The sequence below is a fragment of the Ochotona princeps genome, chromosome 17 (genome assembly GCF_030435755.1).
Source record: "Ochotona princeps isolate mOchPri1 chromosome 17, mOchPri1.hap1, whole genome shotgun sequence".
NCBI lineage: Eukaryota > Metazoa > Chordata > Mammalia > Lagomorpha > Ochotonidae > Ochotona > Ochotona princeps.
In genome coordinates this window covers 12,588,986-12,609,326 of record NC_080848.1, presented here as the reverse complement: position 1 = coordinate 12,609,326, position 20,341 = coordinate 12,588,986, and the positions used below count along the sequence as shown (strand labels likewise).

General features: G+C 51.6%; 1 protein-coding gene across 2 annotated transcripts; it reads left to right on the top strand.

Moving 5' to 3' along the window:
* The first annotated feature begins 4,250 nt into the window (after positions 1-4,250).
* On the top strand, positions 4,251-15,970 carry METTL2A (methyltransferase 2A, tRNA N3-cytidine). Of its 2 annotated transcripts, XM_004597363.2 has the most exons (9): positions 4,251-4,382; positions 4,506-4,597; positions 5,495-5,826; positions 7,734-7,783; positions 10,108-10,168; positions 11,622-11,761; positions 13,068-13,174; positions 14,824-14,889; positions 15,653-15,967. In XM_004597363.2, the coding sequence occupies exons 1-9, from the start codon at positions 4,273-4,275 to the stop codon at positions 15,805-15,807; spliced, it is 1,113 nt and encodes a 370-aa protein (XP_004597420.2). In that variant the 5' UTR covers positions 4,251-4,272; the 3' UTR covers positions 15,808-15,967. The 2 variants fall into 2 exon arrangements, with proteins under 2 accessions (XP_004597420.2, XP_058532146.1); XM_058676163.1 differs by lacking the exon at positions 14,824-14,889 and having other exon boundaries at positions 15,653-15,970.
* Positions 15,971-20,341: the final 4,371 nt, after the last annotated feature.

The following is a 20,341-nucleotide window of genomic DNA, read 5'->3' as shown; positions in this document are numbered from 1 at the left end:
TCCCTCTCTTCCTCTCTCTGTGCAACTCTGCCATTCAAATAAATAAATAAATCTGGAAAATCACACAACTATATCTTGAGTTGAGGTTTTTTTTTTTATTAGTTGTGGTAAGATATGAGGGTACTTCAAAAAGTCCATGAAAATAGGATTAAGAGAAACTTATTTGGGTAGAAAACACTTAAATCTTATGAGTAGTTTTTGGTTTTTTTTTTTTTTTTTAATATGCATGCTGCATGGGGCTGGCATGGCAACTTAACAGGCTAACCCTCCAGCTGCAGCATCTGCATCCCTATGGGTGCCGGGTTGAATCTTGGCTGCTTCATTTCCAATCCAGCTCCCTGCCTATGGCCTGGGAAAGCAGGGGAGAATGGCTGAAGACCTTGGGCCCCTGCACCCATGTGGGAGACCCAGAAGCAGCTTTTGGCTCCCAGCTTTGGACCAATCTGCACTAGCCATTGTAGTCATTTGGGGAGTTAGCCCAACTCTCTCTCATTCTCTGTAAATCTGCCTCTCAAAAATTTTAAAATATTTTACAATATGAGCCCTTTGAAGACCCCTTACATGCATGAACTTCAGAAATGGCTTGCACCGGCCCGGCGGCATGGCCTAGAGGCTAAAGTCCTCGCCTTGAAAGCCCCGGGATCCCATATGGGCGCTGGTTCTAATCCCGGCAGCTCCACTTCCCATCCAGCTCCCTGCTTGTGGCCTGGGAAAGCAGTCGAGGACGGCCCAAAGCTTTGGGACCCTGCACCCGTGTGGGAGACCTGGGAGAGGTTCCAGGTTCCCGGCTTCGGATCAGCGCGCATCGGCCAGTTGCGGCTCACTTGGGGAGTGAAACATCGGACGGAAGATCTTCCTCTCTGTATATCCGGCTTTCCAATAATAATAAAATCTTTAAAAAAAAAATGGCTTGCACCAAAATAAACTTATTTTTAATTATATTTTCCATGAACTTTTTGAAGAATCCTCATACATATTACATAGTTTCCTATTTTAATCATATTTAAGTATGTATCAGCCAAAACATTTTTTTTAAAGATTTATTTTATTTTAATTACAAAGTTAGATATACTGAGAGGAGGAGAGACAGAGACGAAGTGGAGCTGCCAGGATTAGAATCAGCAGCCATATGGGATCAAGGCGAGGACCTTAGCCACTAGGCCACGCTGCCGAGCCCCAGCCAAAACATTTTGATTCTTCCCAGCTCTACCCTTGATGTTCTTAGGGCATTTTTCTGTGGTTATGGTTGATCACAGAAAGGTCACTTTTAGGAAGTCCAAATCTAAGAAACTGAAATCCACATTAACCTATAGTCAGGATGGCACTGATCTAAAATGTCTGGGATAGGGGCCGATAAACGGCTCAATTGGCTAATACTCTGCCTACAAGCACTGGCATACCATATGGACACGGGTTTGTGTCCTAGCTGCTCCATTTCCTATCCAGCTCTCTGCTTGTGTCCTGGGAAAGCAATGGAGATGGCCCAAAGCCATTGGACCCTGAACCCACCTAGAAGACCCAGAAGAAGTTTCTGGCTCCTGGCTTCAGCTCAGCTCAGCTCAGCTCTGACTGTTGCAGCCATTTGGGGGGTGAAGCAACAGGTGGAAGATCTTTCTGTCTTCTTCTGTCTGTAAATCTGATCTTCCTTTCCAATGAAAATAAATAAATCTTTAAAAAATCAAAATAGTTGCCATTCTTTACAAAGTTATAGTGTTGCAGAAAAGAACCTTATAAGTGAGCAATCTTATTTTCTAATCTGAAATCAAAAATGTTTTAGGGTCCAGTGCAATGGCTTAATAACTATATCCTCACCTTGCACGAGCCAGGATCCCATGTGGGCATCAGTGTGTGTCCCAGCTATCCTACTTCCCATCCAGCTCCCTGCTTGTGGCCTGGGAAAGCAGCAGAGGGTGGCCCAAAGCCTTGGGACCCTGCATCCATGTGGGAGACCCACCACTTGGAGAATGAACCGGTGGATGGAAGATCTTTCTCTATCTTCTCTCTGTAAATATGCCTTTGCAATAAAAATAAATATAAAAAATAAAAAAATAATGGTTTGACAAGAGAGGGGATTTTTGGATAGCTATAGGTATAATAGGAATGTAAGTGTCATGATTTGGTGTCAAAATATTAGAATTCTTAAGACTATTGCTTGTATCAGTGGGACGACAAGTCAGAATGTTTTTAAATAGATCTGTCCTGGGAAATTAAAAGGCACAGCAAAACCGTCTTTCCTTTAAATTGTTACATGCCATCATTGACAGTTATCAACTGGTGTATCTCTGCTGAACTCAGTACAGCAGTAACTACTTGCTGGGTTACATGTTGTGTGCCAGACCCTGTTCTAGGACCTGAATATGTAACAGCTAATAGGTAGCATGTCATGGCATCACAGAGCCTAGTAACTGAGCTAATTATCACCATTGACTCAGCAATTCCACCTCCAGAAATTAATCCTTAAGAAGTAATCATAAATGTGGGCCTGCTGTGGTAGCCTAGTGGCTAAAGTCCTCGCCTTGAAAGCCCCGGGATCTCACATGAGCACCGAGTCGTTTCCCAGCTGCCCTGCCTCCCATCCAGCTCCCTGCTTGTGGCCTGGGAAAGCAGTTGAGGATGGTCCAAACTCTTGTGACCCTGCACCTGCGTGTGAGACCAGGAAGAAGCTCCAGGCTCCTGATTGGCACAGCTCTGGCCATTGCAGCCACTTGGGGAGTGAATCATGGTACAGAATATCTTTCTCTCTGTCTCTCCTCCTCTCTCTGTATATACCTGACTTTCCAATAAAAATTAATAAATCTTTTTAAAAAATCATAAATGTACAAAATGGTTTCATTATAAGGGTATGCATCATGTTAAATTTTTATTAGTGAGAAACTTAAAAGTAGCCTATATGTCCAACGAATCATTTGACAGCTATATAAAACAGTACCAGAGGTAATTAAAATGATATATAGATTTCAAACAAAGCAATAATACTGCCAAGCTATTAAAAAATAAACAACTGCTAAGATGCATGAGGGAACTTTCTGCGGTTGCTCTAGAACTTGGTTACAAATGCTTATAAGGTACACATTTTTAAAGAGAGAAGTAGAGACAGATCTTCCATCTGCTGATCATCTCCTCAAATGGCTACAATGGCCAGAACCAAGCGGATCCAAAGCCAAGAGCCAGTAGTTTCTTCTGGGTCTCCCAAGCAGGTACAGGGTCCCAAGGCTTTGGGCCGTCCTTGACTGCTTTCCTAGGCCCCAAGCGAGGGGCTGGATAGGAAGTGGTGCAGCCAAGACACAAACCGGCACCCACATGGGATACCAGCTCTTGAAGGTGAGGATTTAACCATTTAATTATCTTGCTGGAGCCTGTTGCTTTAAACACACACACACACCATTATCTTTATTATCTCATGTATCAACATCATCATTATTTGACTCTGTGAATGCAGAGTTCTTGGACTTTCTTCCCATGCCTTTGGGGCTAACCAGGCTTTCCTTGCACCCTTGAGTTTCACCTATAGAAAGAACCCAGCACACGATCCTGATGGGCTGGCACCGCAGCAATGAAACAATCCTACTTGCTCTGCCAAGTGCAAGTCTTCCCAACCAACCCGACATTGACAGTTTACGGCCTTCTAGAACCAATGTGTAGTCTATCATAGAAATTGAAAATGCAAGCTTGAATATGGATTACTCCATCAAAGTGTACTCCAACCTTGATTGCATAGACGCCCAGTAGGATGGTTCAAAATGACAGAAAGTTAAAAGGATTTTCCCAGACGTGTCCTTAAATGTTCAGTTTTAGTTGAACAGGCGGCCGCGTGTCCTAGGAATCCACTTCAGCCACCACTGCCACCCCCACAGAACGCAGCGGCACTTCCTAGGGACACTGTGGGCTCCCTCTGACCACCAGTCCCGCAGTGAGTCCAGGCCCACCCTCCACTGCCCAAGTCACCGCCACTGAAAGAGGAGAAGCCAAGGGTCCCCGCGTCGGGCAGTGTTTCCTGGATTCTTCCAGAATGCGCGTCCCTCGCGCGCCTCTCCGGGAACAAGCTCCAGCCAGCTGAGGCCCTTCGGGAGAGTCTCTTCCACTCGAGGCCGCTCACTCGGACGAGTCCGTCGGCCGCCCCGACCAGGGATAGCCCGGCCCGGGACACCCCGACACACACCACGATGCAGGCATCCCCCAAGCGGGCGTCGGACACCAGCGCCTTCTGTGAGGGGCGGGGCCCACCGGAAGTTCCCGCATCGCGACGTGCAAGACGCTTCCGGCTCCGGTGGCATGGCCGACTGCTCTTGTGGAGAGGCCGCTGCTGCCGAAGGCGGGAAGAGGCAGCAGTTCGGGAGCCGGTTCTTGAAGGATCCGGCGCGCGTCTTCCACCACAATGCCTGGTAACCGCTCCGCCCCTCGTCCAGCCTGCGGCCGGTCCCGCGGCCCCCGGCGCTGCCCTCCGCCGGCAGGTGCGCTCCGCCGGGCTGTCGGACCGCTGAGCTGCCCGCTTGATTCCCCCCCAGGGACAATGTGGAGTGGTCGGAAGAGCAGGCTGCGGCGGCCGAGAGGAAGGTCCAGGAGAACAGTGCCCAGCGGGTGTGCCAGGAGAAGCAAGGTGCAGCGGGGACCTCGGGGCTTCAGGAATGGAACGCGAGGGAGGGGACGGGCCAGGAGGGAGGGAGCAGCACCTCCAGACATCTTACGCGTGCAGGGTACTGAGACTGTGTGGGTCAGGGGTGCTTTTCCTGGTGGTTTGTCTGGGCGAGGGTAACTGGCCAGTGACTTTCCGGTGGTTGTGTTTGTAATTATGTTCATGAGACTCATTGATCCGACTGGCCTCTGGTGGCCGTGGGATCACGTGATCATCTTGGACGTTATCCTTTCTTATTTATTTACAAACGCAGAGTTACAGAGAGAAAGAGAAACAGGCCTTCCATCCAGGCACATGAGCACTGGCCAGGCGCCCATGCACGGTGCCAGCACTGCAGGTGGCAGCTGAGCACGCTAAGCCTCAGCGCGTGGCCCCCGGAGGCCGTTCTTACCAGCTGGTCTACACTGGAGAGACTGCTCTTGAAGCTGGAATCCAGTGGTCAGATTCTAAACCTTGTTGGGAGAGGGGGTTAGTGGCTGGTAATTGCGTGGCCTCCCTTATGGAAGATGAGTGAAGGAAGAATGGGTGAGTCTGGGCAAAGGTAAAGACAACCTCCCTAGCCCCAGGTGAGTGGTTTTCCTGTGGAATACACCTGGTCTGGAGCCGGCGTTATGGGAGAAGTGGTACAGCATCCCATGGGTGCCAGCTGAGGCCCTGTCTTTTCCACTTCCAGTCCAGCTCCCCTCCCCCACGGACGTCCTGGCAAGGGGCTAATGGGATGTGAGGACAGGGGGCAGGACCGAACTACCTCTGAGGGCCTTCAGCTGGAAGGCTGGTTCTGCAGGACAGATGACATTGGTGAATCAGGTAACTGGCACTCACTACTTCAGATCTGACTCATTGTTTTTTAAACATTTACAGAAGATTATGAGCTCAATGCCCACAAGTACTGGAACGACTTCTACAAAATCCATGAAAACGGGTTTTTCAAGGACAGACACTGGCTCTTCACTGAGTTCCCCGAGCTGGCACCTGACCAGAACACATGTCACCCAAGTGAGGCGCCTGAGTGTGCAGACAGCGAGGCCGCACCTGCTCTGACGGCAGCGGTACAGCACACGGGCTCTGTGGGCAGCTTTGGACCTGGAACAGAGCTGCCTCCTGGGGTGGACGAGGCGGCTCAGCAGCTCAGCCTCCTGCACATCGGTGCCCACGAGTTCCCTGGCTGCTCCGCCACCTACCGCATACTCGAGGTAATCCCAGCTGGTTGAGGTAGTGAGGCCGCCATGCTGGGCACCTGGGGTGCCACAGAAAGGCTCACCACAGACGCGGTTTCTAGCTGATGGTGCTGTCTGGATTGGCTTGTTCTTGCCTCTGTTTCTGAACTAATGAAATGCCCTACATACAAACCTAGGAATACCGTATCCCACGGGCAAGTGTTAGAGCCAGGCTGTGCGTGGCATACATTACTGTCATACAGGTGCTGTCGCTCTGGGGAAAGTCCTAGGAGACAACAAGACTTGGGACTTCCTTTTTAGTGCAATTAAGGTGAGCTGTGCTAGATCTTTCATCCACTGGTTCACCTCCCAGATGGCTGTAGCTGCCAGAGTTGGGCCAGTCTGAAGCCAGGAGCCAGGAGCTTCTTCTAGGTCTCCCACATGGGTGCAGGATCCCAAGGGCTTGGACCAGTCCCTACTGCTTTCCCACACCATGAGCGAGGTGGGAACTGTCGTGTAATGTATTGATGAGGACTGAATCCTCTACTAGAAGGTGATTCCGGAGCCCTGGGGGTGACTCCAGTGGTGAGCTGTTGAATGATTACTTCGCTGCCACCACCCCTAACAATGAGATAAGAGGACTGTGAAAATATAGAAACAGGAACAGTAACTGGCACACAGCAGCGGGTTCTTGAGGGGGTTCTGTTACTGTTTTATCAGACAACAGAGATAGACTCTAACTATGTCCTTCCTGCTGATTCACTCCCCAAATGCCCGCAGTGGCCAATGCTAGGCTGGGGCCAATGCTGGGAACCAGATTTCAATGCAGATCTCCTGATGGGTGGCAAGAACGAGTCGCTTGTCCATCACAGCCATCTCCTGGGGTGTGCCTCAGTAGGAATGCTAGAGTCCAAAGCCCAGGACTGGAATCAAGCCCAGGGTTCCCAGTGTGGGGCACAGGTATCTTAACTGTTGGACTGGACACTCTTTGATTTTAGATGGTTTTAAGAGAAGAGGGCCCAGTGCCATAGCCTGGTGGCTCAGGTCCTCACTTTGCATGCATCAGGATCCCATATGGACACCTGTTAGTGTCCCGGCTGCTCCGCTTCCCTTCCAACTTCCTGCTTGTGGTCTAGGAAAGCAGTCTAGGACAACCCAAAGCCTTGGGACCCTGCACCTGTGTGGGAGACCCTGAAGCTTCAGGCTCCTGGCTTTGGATTGGCTCGGCACTGGCTGTTTCAGCCATTTGGGGAGTGATGACAATCCTTCCCATCACTCCCAGCAGACGGAAGAGCTTTCTCTCTGCCTTTCCTCTTCTCTGTAAATTGGCTTTTCCAATAAAAATAAATAGATCTTTAAAAAGAGAGATTGAGAAATCTTTGATCTGCTGGTTCACTCCCAAATGTCTGCAGTGGCTGAATCTGGGTTAGACCAAAGCCAGGAGCTTGGGACTTCATCTGCGTCTCCCACATGGGTGCAGGAGCCCAAATACTTGAGCCGTCTTTTCGCTGGTTTCTTGGGCGCATTAGCAGAGAAGTGGTTTGGAAGTGGAGCAGCTGGGACTTGAATTGGCGCTCCTGTGCATGCCGGCGTCACAGGTGGCAGCTTGGTGTGCACCACAGCACCTGCCCCGTAGTTGCGACTTGGTTACGGTGGTCCGCTTGTCAGTTCAATCTATTGAAGGGTTTTTGTGGAGCTCAGTCAGGAAGTATTTTATCCAGAAGTCAGGGCACCTGAGCCAGTGACAGCCGGGGCTCCAGTTGTCTCCAGCTGTCCCTGTCAGGGGTCCCTGAGGTCAGGGGTGCTGCTGGATTCCAGGCACTGTACCCTCGCCGACAGCTGGGCAGGGCTGCTCACCGGTAGTTATTGCTTACTTATCTGGCTGCAGGATGTTTATTGAGCTTCAGAAAGTCCTGTGACTCATAGCTCATCTCTGTCTGCAGGTCGGTTGTGGTGTGGGAAACACAGTCTTTCCGATTTTGCAAACTAACAAGTAAGTATGTTGTCAAATTTAAGTGTTTGACAGCAAAGAAGAAAAAGAGCCGGATGTGTTATTTTAGAAGTTCTTACAGCATCACAGCGTCACCAATGGTTTCCCTGAAACATGGGTTGCCAGGGATTTTGATTTCTGCATTATCCATCCATGGGTGGTTTTCATTTTGGTGTCAGTTACCTTTGCAAGCAGGGGAATTTTGTGGGATTTAATCCAGGATCATGTCTTCTCCTGGTTGTTTCTCAGTTGCCCCAGGCTGCCATGTCCACTCCCTGAGGGGCAGCCCGTGGCTGAACTGGCCTGGCCACTGTGATAGAGTTGGGAAAGCCAGTCCCTCTGGTGAAAGCATGCTGATGTACCCCGCACAGACACCGCTGGCCCCGGATGTTGTGGAATCACCCCACCCCAACCGAACACCAACCAAATCTCCAGGACCAGCTGGCTCTCCTGCAGTTCCCGCTGACGCTGTACCTGGAGTGTGTCCGATCCCACAGCGCTGCCCGCTGCCCATCCAGGCCTCAGTGGTGTGTGCCTGTAGCTCAGGGTTCCCACACCTCCTGTGGTCTAGAATCCATCTCCCCGGAGAGAGAGATCCGGGGACTCGTCAGTAGGATGATTGGGCAAGGAGGTGAAACAAACCAGCGGAACCTGATGGGGCAGAGGAAGGGTAGAGAGGCCTGCGGAGTGTGCACCTTGACATGGCTCTCCGTGTGCCCTGCGTTCCGAGACAGCTGCTCAGACGTCACTGGAGGTGTGTCACTTCACATTAGAACAACCAGAGGTCTGCCGATGTGCGCAGGCTCCAGTTACAAGGCTGGCTGCAGCTGCTCCTGTCCGGCTTCATCAGGGACCTGGCAATATGGCCTAGGAGATTTTATTTTAACAAAAGCAACTATTACAGGATTCCAAGTTACTATGCAACAAGTGGGCAAAGAACTACCCCCGGCTGTCTATGCGGGGCAGCCACGGAGGCTTGCTGCTGAGAGCAGTGGGCAGGAGGCCCTTTGTTGTGCCAGCCTCAGTGCCTGGCTTTGGCCTCGGGCCAGCCCTGGCTGTCGGGGACCTTTTAAGTGTGGGCTAGGGAACAGGAGCTGCATGTCTCTGCCTCCAAGCACTTGTACATAAAGCCATGTGAAGCCAGCGACTGCCACATGAACACAGCAGCTCCCCTGGCCTTCTCTGTACCTCCCAGAGATTGTAGGGGACAGCGGAGCTGGGGCCCGGAGAAGTCCGAGGTCGACTTCGAGAATAAGCCTCACAGTGCAGAAGAGCCTTCCCCTGCCCCCTCCACCCCCACTTCTTACCCTCCCCTGCCCCCTCCACCCCCACTTCTTACCCTCCCCTGTCCCCCTACACCCCCACTTCTTACCCTCCCCTGCCCCCTCCAAACCCTACTTCTTACCCTCCCCTGTCCCCCTCCACCCCCACTTCTTACCCTCCTCTGCCCCCTCCACCCCCACTTCTTACCCTCCTCTGCCCCCTCCACCCCCACTTCTTACCCTCCCCTGCCCCCAACCCCCACTTCTTACTCTCCCCTGCCCCCTCCTTACTCTCCGCTGCCCCCCTCCTTACTCTCCCCTGCCCCTCCTTACTCTCCCCTGTTCCCCCTGCCTTACTCTCCCCTGCCCCCTTCCTTACTCTCCCCTGCCCCCCTCCTTACTCTCCCGACCGCCCCCACACCCTGGGTTGTTTGGCATTAGGATGTCTTCTGAATAAATATGCGGTGCATTTCCTGATGGAGTCCTTCCGGCAGCTGTAAATTCTGGTGTGATGATGTGCGTTCGGTAGTTTTGTGCTAAGGCTTGTTGGACATTGGAGATAAGAAGCACCAGCGTAGGACTTAGTGTCGTCTTCATCCTTGTCTCCCAGCACCAGGACATCTGCCACGTGGGGACCCTCGGGGGGATGTTTGGCGGGCGGATTAGGAACCAATATGATCTTGGTTGGCACGCCACTTGTTGCATGATGGAGGCAGGCAGGTGGGCACCGATGTGTTCCTGGCATGGAGAGAGGCCAGGGCAGCCCAGAGAGGTGATGCAGGAACTGTCCTGGTGCCAAGGCTTGACAAGAAGGAAGGTGGGCTTTCTGCAGGTGGGGAAAGAACTGTGGGCAATGTGTTGAAGCTCTCTGGTGTTTGATAAATGTCCTACTGGCTGTATCCACGGGACCAAAGGAAAGATTGACTCAACAAGGGTTTTTACTGAGTTGAAGTACAGTGTATCTGACAAGTATGGTTTCCTTGCATGAATGGGACCAGATGTTAGCTTTGCTGTATAGACAGCGGTCTGTGGGCTAACTTGTGCTGCCTTTCTCTGCCCGTTCAGTGACCCAGGGCTCTTTGTGTACTGCTGTGACTTTGCCTCCAGAGCTGTAGAGCTGGTCCAGGTAAGTATAGGCCCACAAATAAGGACTTCGAACCATGTTCCCTTTGGAAGGGGCTGTCCATCAGAATCCCCAGAGCAGCCTGGAGTCAGGGTCCAGGCCTGAATCTGCCACTTAACACCTGCAAACTTTGGGCAGGTTTCCTGACTCTCACAGCTTGAGTTGGAAGGATTGAGATGAGGTGACTCACTCAGGTTTCCCGAAGTTACGGTTGAGAGCAGTGTGCAGGGAGCTGTCACAGCACCTAGTGGATCAGCTGAAGGGCAGGCCCAGGAAAGAGTAGAACTTGGCTCGAAAGGGGTGTCAGGTGCGAGGCAAGCTGGCTCCGCACCCAGCCTTTGCAGGGGCCCCGGCACCCTGAGCAGTGTGTCTTTCCAGACAGAACATCCCTCTCTCAAGGCTTTTCCTGGCTTTTGCCTCCCCATGAGTGGGCCCTTCCTGAACCCATCCCACTCCCGGGGTCCCCGGAGCCTCAGCTGACTGTTCTCACCACAAAGGTTCTGGAAGTGTCCAGGGGACCCCGGCCAACATGTACATCTACTTACCCCCTTTGAGCTGCCCGTGGCCAGGAGGAAGGGGCTGCAGCTAGGGAGGGTGCCTGGTGCTACGCTGAGGGCTGGAGGGCACCTGCCCTTCCAAGAGCAGTCAGGTGACTGGCGAGGTATCACTGACTTCATCTTACAGCAAAGCAGGAGCTACATTTTTTCTTTTTCTTTTTTTCTTTTTTTTTTTTTTTTTGTTTGGTTTTTCTTTTTTTTCTCTTTTGATTTTAAGGATTATTTGTTTTTACTGGAAAGGCAGATTTACAGAGAGAAGGAGAGACAGATCTTCCTTCCACTTGGTTCACTCCCCAAGTAGCCGCAGTGGCTGGAACTGGGCCGATCCGAAGACAGGAGCCAGCGACTTCTTCCACATCTCCCACACAGGTGCAGGGTCGTTCTCCACTGCCTTCCCAGGCCACAAGCAGGAACTGGAAGGGAGATGGAGCAGCCGGGACACAAGCCGGCACTCTTATAGAATCCTGGCATGTGCAAGGCAAGGATTTAGCTGCTAGTCTACTGCACCAGGCCCTAAATGCTACATTTTCTGCCCATGGAAAAGGTTTTCCTGGAGAGTTTACTGTGACCAGTGTAATCTGATGATTCATAGTTGTTGTTACACATTCTGTCTCCCTCTAGGAGGTTGCTTTTTCCTCTCTTGGACACACCTTTTCCTGGCCATTTTCTGGGTATCCGCTTTGACGCCATGCTTGAGAAGCCCAGACATCGCATCTAAGGAATAGTGGGAGCTGGACTGTCCATCCCTTGCCTGGCGTGCCTCCTCACTCTCAGCCTGGAGTCCTCCCTGGGGAGCACGTGCTGTGATCACTGAGGCTGCCCCCTGAGAGTTGTGGTGGCGGTGACCCAGAGCAAGGGCCTGTGTTGGCGTCTTACCTGTGTGTGTTTCTGCCCCGCAGACACATCCAGAATACGATCCTTCTCGATGTTTTGCCTTCGTTCATGACCTGTGTGATGAAGGGCAGCATTACCCCGTGCCCGAGGCCAGTCTCGATGTCATTGTGCTCATATTTGTTCTCTCAGCGATTGTTCCAGACAAGTAAGTTTCACAGCTTTGGGGCCAGGCCTTGGTACTGCAGCTGGCCCAGATGCGCAGGGTTGTCCGTGTGTTCTGATGTGGGAAAACCGCCCCTGCTCGGTGATGGGAGCAGCCCTCCAATCACCCTCGATCTGTCTGCGGGCACACCTTCCGTGCCAGCCTCTCACTGCCGCTTACTGCCGCAGCTGGATCTTCGCCTGGTATGAAGGCATTCTGTAGTGAGCACGTAGGGCAGTACTACATGATGATGTCGGGGCTTGCTGCCTCCGAAGAACAAGTGTGTGCACAGGCCATACTGCCACCGAAGCTTAGTTGCAGTGTTCCCTGCTTAGTGTTGTCTGGCAAAGTGCAGAACACAATTCCGTGAACCAGATCTGTAGAAAAGCAAAGTCAGATGCTGTTCCCTGGAAGGTACTGTGAAAGTCTAGGCTTCAGGCAGTCTGCAACCCTGTGAACCCCAATCTAAAGGAGCCCAGATAATTGGAAAGATTCAGATACTGTCAGCCAGGACTGGGGCTTGCCATGTGCCAGGGGCCTGAGTAGACCCTGAAACCAAGGGATTCGTTTCAAGTCTCAGAGAACACAGGAGCCGATCATGGGAACATGAAACAAATTAGTGTTAGATCTCAAGGCCAGCAGGTGTAAGAGCCCGGTCACGTGACTGAAAACAGGACATGGACTTAGCAGCAGCTCCACAGCCTGGAGCCCCGAAGGTGCAGCCTTCTGCAACCCGCCTTTCCTCTGGAATGGCGCCGAGGCCTCACCCGGCAGGGTATGGAGAGGGTAAAGTAAAAGGACCGCCCATGGTGCTAAGCTTTCCTAACTGCGAACATTGAAATGCTGTGTGCTGGAAGAACTGACACAGACCAGAAGAAAACAGTCAGCATTCATTATTCAGAATTTCAGTTGGCAGTGAAGTACTTCTGTAAGTCCATAGCATATCCATTCTGAAGGTATGAAAGCGTGAACCTGGCCAAGACTTTGGAGAACCTGTGGGCGGGCAGCGCAGTGGGCAATGGAGTGCCCTGCTCCTGCAGGCCTTGTCACCTGTGCCAAGTGTCCGTTCTTGAGGACAAATCCTGTGGCAAACAGAAAGTCTAGTGGGTGGCAGGTGAGTCAACAGCTATCCCCACACTGAACGGGCAGGGCTGAGCTCAGCAGGCATGCGAGCCGGGACAGGGAGAGTGATCCCAGGAGGAGCAGGGGGCTTGGGTGGACCAGGCCCCGGACAGTCCTCGGCAGGAGGCAGAGGAGGCAGGAGCCCTGTCCGCCAGCAGGCTAATCTTCCTGCCTGCCACCCCCACAGGATGCAGCAAGCCGTCGGCCGCCTGGCCAGGCTCCTGAGGCCAGGTGGGATGATGCTTCTGCGGGACTACGGTCGCTACGACATGGCTCAGCTGCGCTTTAAGAAAGGTATTTCACCCCTGTGACCGAAGCAGTGGGGCTGCTGTCGCAGGAGGCCCCAGAACTCCACCCGCATGTGACAGGAACACATGGTTGAAGACGAGGCCTGATTAATCTAACTATTGGGCTCTTGTAGATGGAGACAGTTTCTATTATAAGAGCTGTTTATAGAAGCACATTTGATTATGTTCATAATGTTAAAATAGGAGATGATAAAACATAAGAAAGGTAAAATACCAAGGGTGAAATGGGAAGAGAGCTTTTTCAGTACATGTGATGAAGGGCTGGGTGTCTGCGACTCCCAGGGGCTGCCGGGAAAGTGATCAGGGGAAGATCCATGACCCCCAGAAACCAGGCAGCAAGCAGTCGGTTCACGGCGTGGAAGAGCACATCAGCACAGCTATTGAACAGAACTAGGAAATGAAAGTAGACTGTGGGGAACCCCAGAGCTGGCCAGTGCAGAGCAGAAGGCACCAGAGCCTTCTTCTGCATCCCTGGGGACAGGCATTGCTGTGGCCTGTGCCAGTCACCCCGCTGCTGAGCCCATCTGACAGCGTCAGGAACTGTCCAAGAACCAGTCCTTAGTAGACGTGTGAGTGTTTCTTATGACCAAGTCATAGTGCACGGATGGCATACACATATAAATGTGTGAGCGTACATATACCCATGTCCACAGTAAACGTGTGGGCAAAATCAGAAACCACGTGAGTGCCTGCAGGCGGCCTGTGCGCCTCACCTGAGGCCGAGCCTGCCGGAGCACCTGGCAGTTCCTCTTCTGTATTCTAGTGAGGAAAGCAGTGCGGAGGTGAGTCCAAGCACTTGATGCCATGTGTAGCTGCCGTGAGAGTACATGCATGTGCACGTGGAAGGGGGTTCATGTGGATACCGGGGACTCTGCAGCAGCGTGAGCGCTCTGTCCACGAGACAGTGTCCCAGCTGACCACGTTTGTGCATGCATGTGCAGCGATACGAAGAGGCGCGTGACAGGACCAGCACAAAAATAGCGATACGGCCTGTCCCAGGTGTCCTTACACAGCTCCCTTGCTGGGTTTCGGGTGTGGGTTTTGGGGGTTTTGCTTGTTTGGCAGCTCATACTGTTGATCTAATCAAAGGGGGTAGGAGAGAGAGTGAGCTGATTTATTTCTGTGAAAAAATGTTTTTGTTTTTTTGAATTTAAAAGACAATTTATAGAGAGGAGAAACAGAGATCCTCCATCCATGGTTCAGATCCCAAATGGCTCCTATGCCTGGGGTTGTGCTGGTGAAGCCAGGGTCCTGGAGCTTCCTCTAAGTCTCCCATGCAGGTGCAGGGTCCCAAGGACTTGAGCCATCTGGTTGCTTTCCCAGGCCGTAAGCAGGGAGCTGGATGGGAAGTGGAGCAGCTGGGGCATGAACCAGCACCCACATGGTACGCCAGCATTTGCAGCTGCCGTGCCGACCCCGGGAGTCTGTGACGTTGGCTTTTGATTATTCCCATTAAGCTGCTCTTCTCCAAAGCACTGTTCCAAGGAAAGAAATTTTCAGGTTCCTATGAAGGAGCAAGTGTGTCTAACAAAGGAATCTCTGCCTAACAATTTGATGTCTCGTGGCCTGTCTGCTTAGTGATAAAGGGGAAGAAATGTCTTAAAATGACTCCATGTCTTGCCATGTTGCTCTTAGGCCAGTGTCTGTCTGGGAACTTTTACGTGAGAGGTGACGGCACCCGCGTTTACTTCTTCACACAGGGTAAGGCGATGCTCCTCCTTAGCACCGTGGCTCCCTCCGGGCAGCCTTGTCCTGACGTGCCCACCCGCCCTGGCTGGTACGCACCTTCAGCATCTGCCTTCCGCTCTCTGTCGTTCTGTCCAGAACGGACATCTGCCCGTTTGCTAAGGCTCATCTCCAGTCCAGCCCGACTCGCCTGGATGCTGGGTGTGTTCAGGTGTGCCCTGGGCTGGCTGGGCCGTTTCCCCTGGCTTCCAGCTTTGCCCAGAGATGCCCACCTCAGCTCCTTGCCCTGTCCACAAACCTTGGAGACACTGGCTCCTCACAGACTGAGCCTCAGTCACAGCCACGACACCTGCCCCTCAGAGCTATCGCAGTGAGCTGTGGCTCAGCAGGTGGGTAGGCACGGAGGTTGAGTTGGTTGGTTTTGCATCTCATTTGTAGGCATTCCTAGAGCCCCAAAAGGCCCATAACGGTCTGAAGGGTCACAGTACCTCTGGCCTACAACTTGTACCTTCTTCCAGCTCTCTTACCATCAGCTGTCTCTTAGCTAAGTTCTGGGGTTCAAGGCCACCTTCCCAGAAGGGGCTCCCCATCCTGGAACCAGCCTGCTGTTAACATGTGGCCTCTGCGTGCACCGCTGGGTGGTACTGTAGAATCCAGTTGCCGCCCTGAGTGTGCGTGACAACAGCATCTCACAGGGCCGTGCTGCCACAGGAAGTGGTACGCAAGATGCCTGTCACCGGCGGGGCGTGGCTGATGCATCTTCTCTTCTCTAAACTAGACGAGCTGGACGCTCTTTTCACTGCTGCTGGGCTGGAGAAGGTTCAGAACTTGGTGGACCGTCGCCTGCAGGTGAATCGAGGGAAGCAGCTGATGATGTACCGGGTTTGGATTCAGTGCAAGTACCGCAAGCCTCTGCTGTCCCAACCCAGCTAAAGAGGCACCTGCAGGACTGGCATAGAGGCTCAACTGGCTGCTCCTTCACCATATGGGCGCAGCAGGTTCCTGTCCCAGGTGCTCCACTTCCCATCGAGCTCCCTGCTTGTGACCTGGGAAAGCATTCAAGGACGGCCCAAAGCCTTCGGACCCTGCACTCACATGAGAGACCTGGAAAAGCTCCTGGCTCCCAACTTTGGGAGCTCTGGCCATCACGGCCACTTGAGGAGTGAACCAACAGATGGAACATCTTTTTCTGTCTCTCCTATCTGTAAATCTGCCTTTCTAATAAAAATGAGTCTTAAAATAAAAGAAGGCACCTGCTCCTGACACATTGCAACCCTGGTGTGCTACAGGGCTTTCTGAAGGCCATGTGTGCCTCAAGTACTTGGGTGACTGCCACTCCTGTCACAGACCAAAGGCAGTGGTCCCTGTGTCTGGCCAGTCCCGGACACTGTGGGCACTGGAGCCAGAGAATGCAGCTCCTCTTGCCCAGCACATGCTCTGTCCCTCCCCTGCCTCCCTTCAGGATTCCTCCTTCCCTCCTCCCCTACCTCTGCCTTTTAAATAAATTTGGAAATTTTTACTGATGACATGTCCATCAACAAATCAGTTAGGGTTTTTAAAATATATTCTTGGAAATCATCACAGAGTAGGGTGGCAGTACAGGAAGGGGGAGCCCAGCACAGTGGCCTAGCAGCTGAAGTCCTTGCTTTAAACGTGCCGGGATCCGATATGGGCACTGGTTCTAATCCCAGCTACCCCACTTCCCATCCAGCTCCCTGCCTGTGGCCTGGGAAAGCAGTCGAGGAAGGCCCAAAGCCTTGCATGCATGTGGGAGACTCAGAAGAAGCTCCTGGCTCCTGGCTTCAGATTGGCGCAGCTCCAGCAGTTGCGGCCACTTGGGGAGTGAATCAACGGATGGAAGTCTTCTTCTCTGTCTCTCCTCCTCTCTGTATATCTGACTTTGGAATAAAAATAAAATAAATCTTAAAAAAAAAAAAAGACAAGAAGAGGGCTCTTCCATCCACTGGTGTACTCCCCAGATGGCCAAGGCTGGGAGCTTGCCCTGTAGGCCACATAGTTGGCCATGTGTCGCTCTCTCTCCACAGCCCTTGGCGGGGTGTTGGAGCCAATCTGGAACAGCAGGGACTCTGATGAGCACTGATGTTAGATGCTGGCATCACAGGTAGCGGCTTTATGCCCTGTGCTACAACACCAGCCCCTTCGTTGTTATCCTCCCAAGAGTTGAGCTCAGTATTTGTGAAACCCTTCAATATGCAATATTCTCTCAAGTTCTCTGTGTGAGATTTAAAGATTTTTCTTTTTTTTTTTTAAAGATTTATTTTTATTACAAAGTCAGATATACAGAGAGGAAGAGAGACAGGAAGATCTTCCATCCGATGATTCACTCCCCAAGTGAGCCGCAACGGCCGGTGCGCGCCAATCCGATGCCGGGAACCTGGAACCTCTTCCGGGTCTCCCACACAGGTGCAGGGTCCCAATGCATTGGGCCGTCCTCGACTGCTTTCCCAGGCCACAAGCAGGGAGCTGGATGGGAAGTGGAGCTGCCGGGATTAGAACTGGCACCCATGTGGGATCCCAGGACGTTCAAGGCGAGGACTTTAGCCGCTAGGCCACGCCGCCGGGCCCAAGATTTCAAGATTTTTCAATTTTATGATTCATAACTAAACTTTTCTTCTTGAGAGCTAATACTTTTTAAAACTGTTCCCCTTGAATCTGTGTTGAAAGAACTCGAGTCATCTCTTGGACCCTTAGATGAGTAAAGACAGGGTGGTTTTCAACCCATTGCTTCACTTTCTACATGGTTGAAACAGCGAGTGCTGCTCCCCGCCACAGCCAGAGCCGCGCCTGGGCGTCCACAGACACCCGGGCTACCCACTGCTTGCCTGGACCTTACAGTGGAGACGCTGGGACAGGAGCCAGCGTCGCAGGCTGTCACCGCCTAGGCCACAGCGCCAAGCCCATGGGTGCATTCGTCACTTTCCCGTGTTTCCCACTTGATGATCCCTGGTTACAGAACATTTCTAAACTGTAATAAATAAGGTATTTTCAATTGCTATCTCATTCCTACATTTTGAATGTTCACTCAGATATTTATATAGTTATTATTTTCTACTATACATGTGACAACGGGTAAGACAAGCAATTTTTCTCCTTAAAACGTAAGGATAAAATCCATAAAGAATAGAACCTTTTTTTTTTTTTTTGGAGATTTATTTTTATTGGAAAGGCAGCTCTGCAGAGAGAAGGAGGGTCAGAAAGATCTTCATCTGCTGGTTCACTCCCCAAGTGGCCGCAGGAGCTGGAGCTGAGCCGATCCAAAGCCAGGAGCTTCTTTGGGTCTCTCATCTGAGTGAGTGCAGGGTCCCAAGCTTTGGGCCATCCTTAACTGCTTTCCCAGGCTACACACAGAGCTGGAGGGCAAGTGGAACAGTCAGGAGACGAATCGGCGCCCATATGGGATCCAGGCACATGCAAGGTGAGAACTTCAGTCACTACACTATCACAGGGACCCAAAAAGTAGAACTTTTAAGATTCAAATGAATGCCTGCTGTTGCCTGAAAAAAAAATTTTTTCTTGCGCCCAGCTTAATAGCCTGTTGGCTAACTCTTTGCCTTGCAACTGCTGGGATCCGATATGGGCTTCAGTTTGTATCCCAACTGTTCCATTTCCCATAAACCTCCGTTTTGTGGCCTGAGAAAGCAGTCGTGGATGGCCCAAAGTCTTGGGACCCTGCACCCATGTGGGAGACCTGGAAGAGGCTCCAGGCTCCTGGCTTTAGATGGGCTTAGCTCCAGCTGTTGCGACTGCTTGCGAAGTGAATCGGCGGATGGAAGATCCTCTCCTCTGTCTCTCCTCCTCTCTGTATATCTGCCTTTCCAATAAAAATAAATCTTTAAAAGAAAATAGACTATGCTACTGTTGTGACATGGTTTATTAAACCTTCGCCTGTAGTGCCAGCATCCCATTTGGGCATTGGTTTGAGGTCCAACTGCTCTACTTACTTAACTTACTTTTATTTTCCCCCTTTTTAAGATTTATTTTTATTGGAAATGCAGATCAGATTTACAGAGAAGGAAAAACAGAGGAAGATCTTCTATCTGCTGGTTCACTCCCCAGGTAGCCATGACAGCCAGAGCTGAACCAAAGCCAGGAACCTTTTCCCAGTCCCCAATATTAGTGCAGGGTCCCCAAGGCTCTGGGCCATCTGCTGCTTTCCCAGGGACAAGCAGGGAGCTGGATGGGAAGTGGAGCAGCTGGGACACTGACACCCGTATGGGATCCTGGTGCTCGCAAGGGGAGGATTTAGTCATTGATCCATCATCGTGCTGGGCTCGGCAACCATACTGGCCTACTGGTATAGTTAACACAGATCCAGCAGGCCCAGGATGCCCACCAGCTACTGGCTGCTCTTCTCCCAGCAGTGTAACACCTGCCTAGGTACAAGGCAAGCCAGGCATTTGCCTGTAGCTGGGTTTGCTCGACTTTTGGTCCAGCTACCTGATGATGACCCAGGAAGGCAGTGGAGGATGGCTCAAGTCCTTGGGCCCCTGCACTCATGTGGGAGACCCGGAAGTGGCTCCTGGCTTTGCTCCAGCCTGGCTCTAGCTAATGTGGCCATATGGAGAGTGAAGCAGCAGATGGAAGATCTCTCTGTAAATCTGCCTTTCAAATAAAAAGATAAATAAAAATAAAAATGTCTTTTAGAGTATGTCTCAGACTCCAACTTGGAACAGTTGTGGTTTGCTTTTATCACCTTGACATTTGAAGATTCAGGCTGTTTTATAAACTAGCAAGCAAGGTTTCCTGACGGTTCTTCTTGTTTTGACCCAGGCTGGGGGTTTTAACAGGACTGTTGAGTGCTAGGTGAGGCGTGGTTTTGAATTCCCCCGTTAGTCGTGGTGGCACTTAGTTGGGGCATGTCAGCTGGGTCCCTCCACTGTCACATCCCAGTGACAGTATAGGGTAGTGGTCTTGGACCAGAAATGTGTCGTCCTCATCAAACTTTTACTCTCCACTATCAACACCCACCTACTCCTGCTTCTGGCTGAATTATACTATACTGGTTGCAAAATAGTGACTTTTTTTTTTAATTATTTATTATTTTTAATTCATTAATTACATTGTATTATGTGACACAGTTTCATAGGTACTTGGGTTCTCCCCCAAAATAGTGACTTTTTAAAGATATTTATTTATTTGGAAAAGAGAGAAACCCTTGGGTCAGTGAGGCACCTGGCTGCTGTGGCCTGGAATGTAGTGACTCCCTGGGCCAGTCCCAGTGCTACCAGCCTGCTGCCTGCACTGCCCTCCTCACGTCTCTTGGGCACTGATGCCCACATCAAGCCACTGTTAACATCGCTCCCTAACACGGCCTCTTCGCCCTGCCCTGGCTCCCTGCCTGGATGTCATCCAAAGCAGGGAAGCAGGAAGCTCCCCATGATCACAGTTATTTCAGGCTGGAACACGTCGCGTTTGCCGTCTGAAAGGCACAACAGGTGTATGTGCT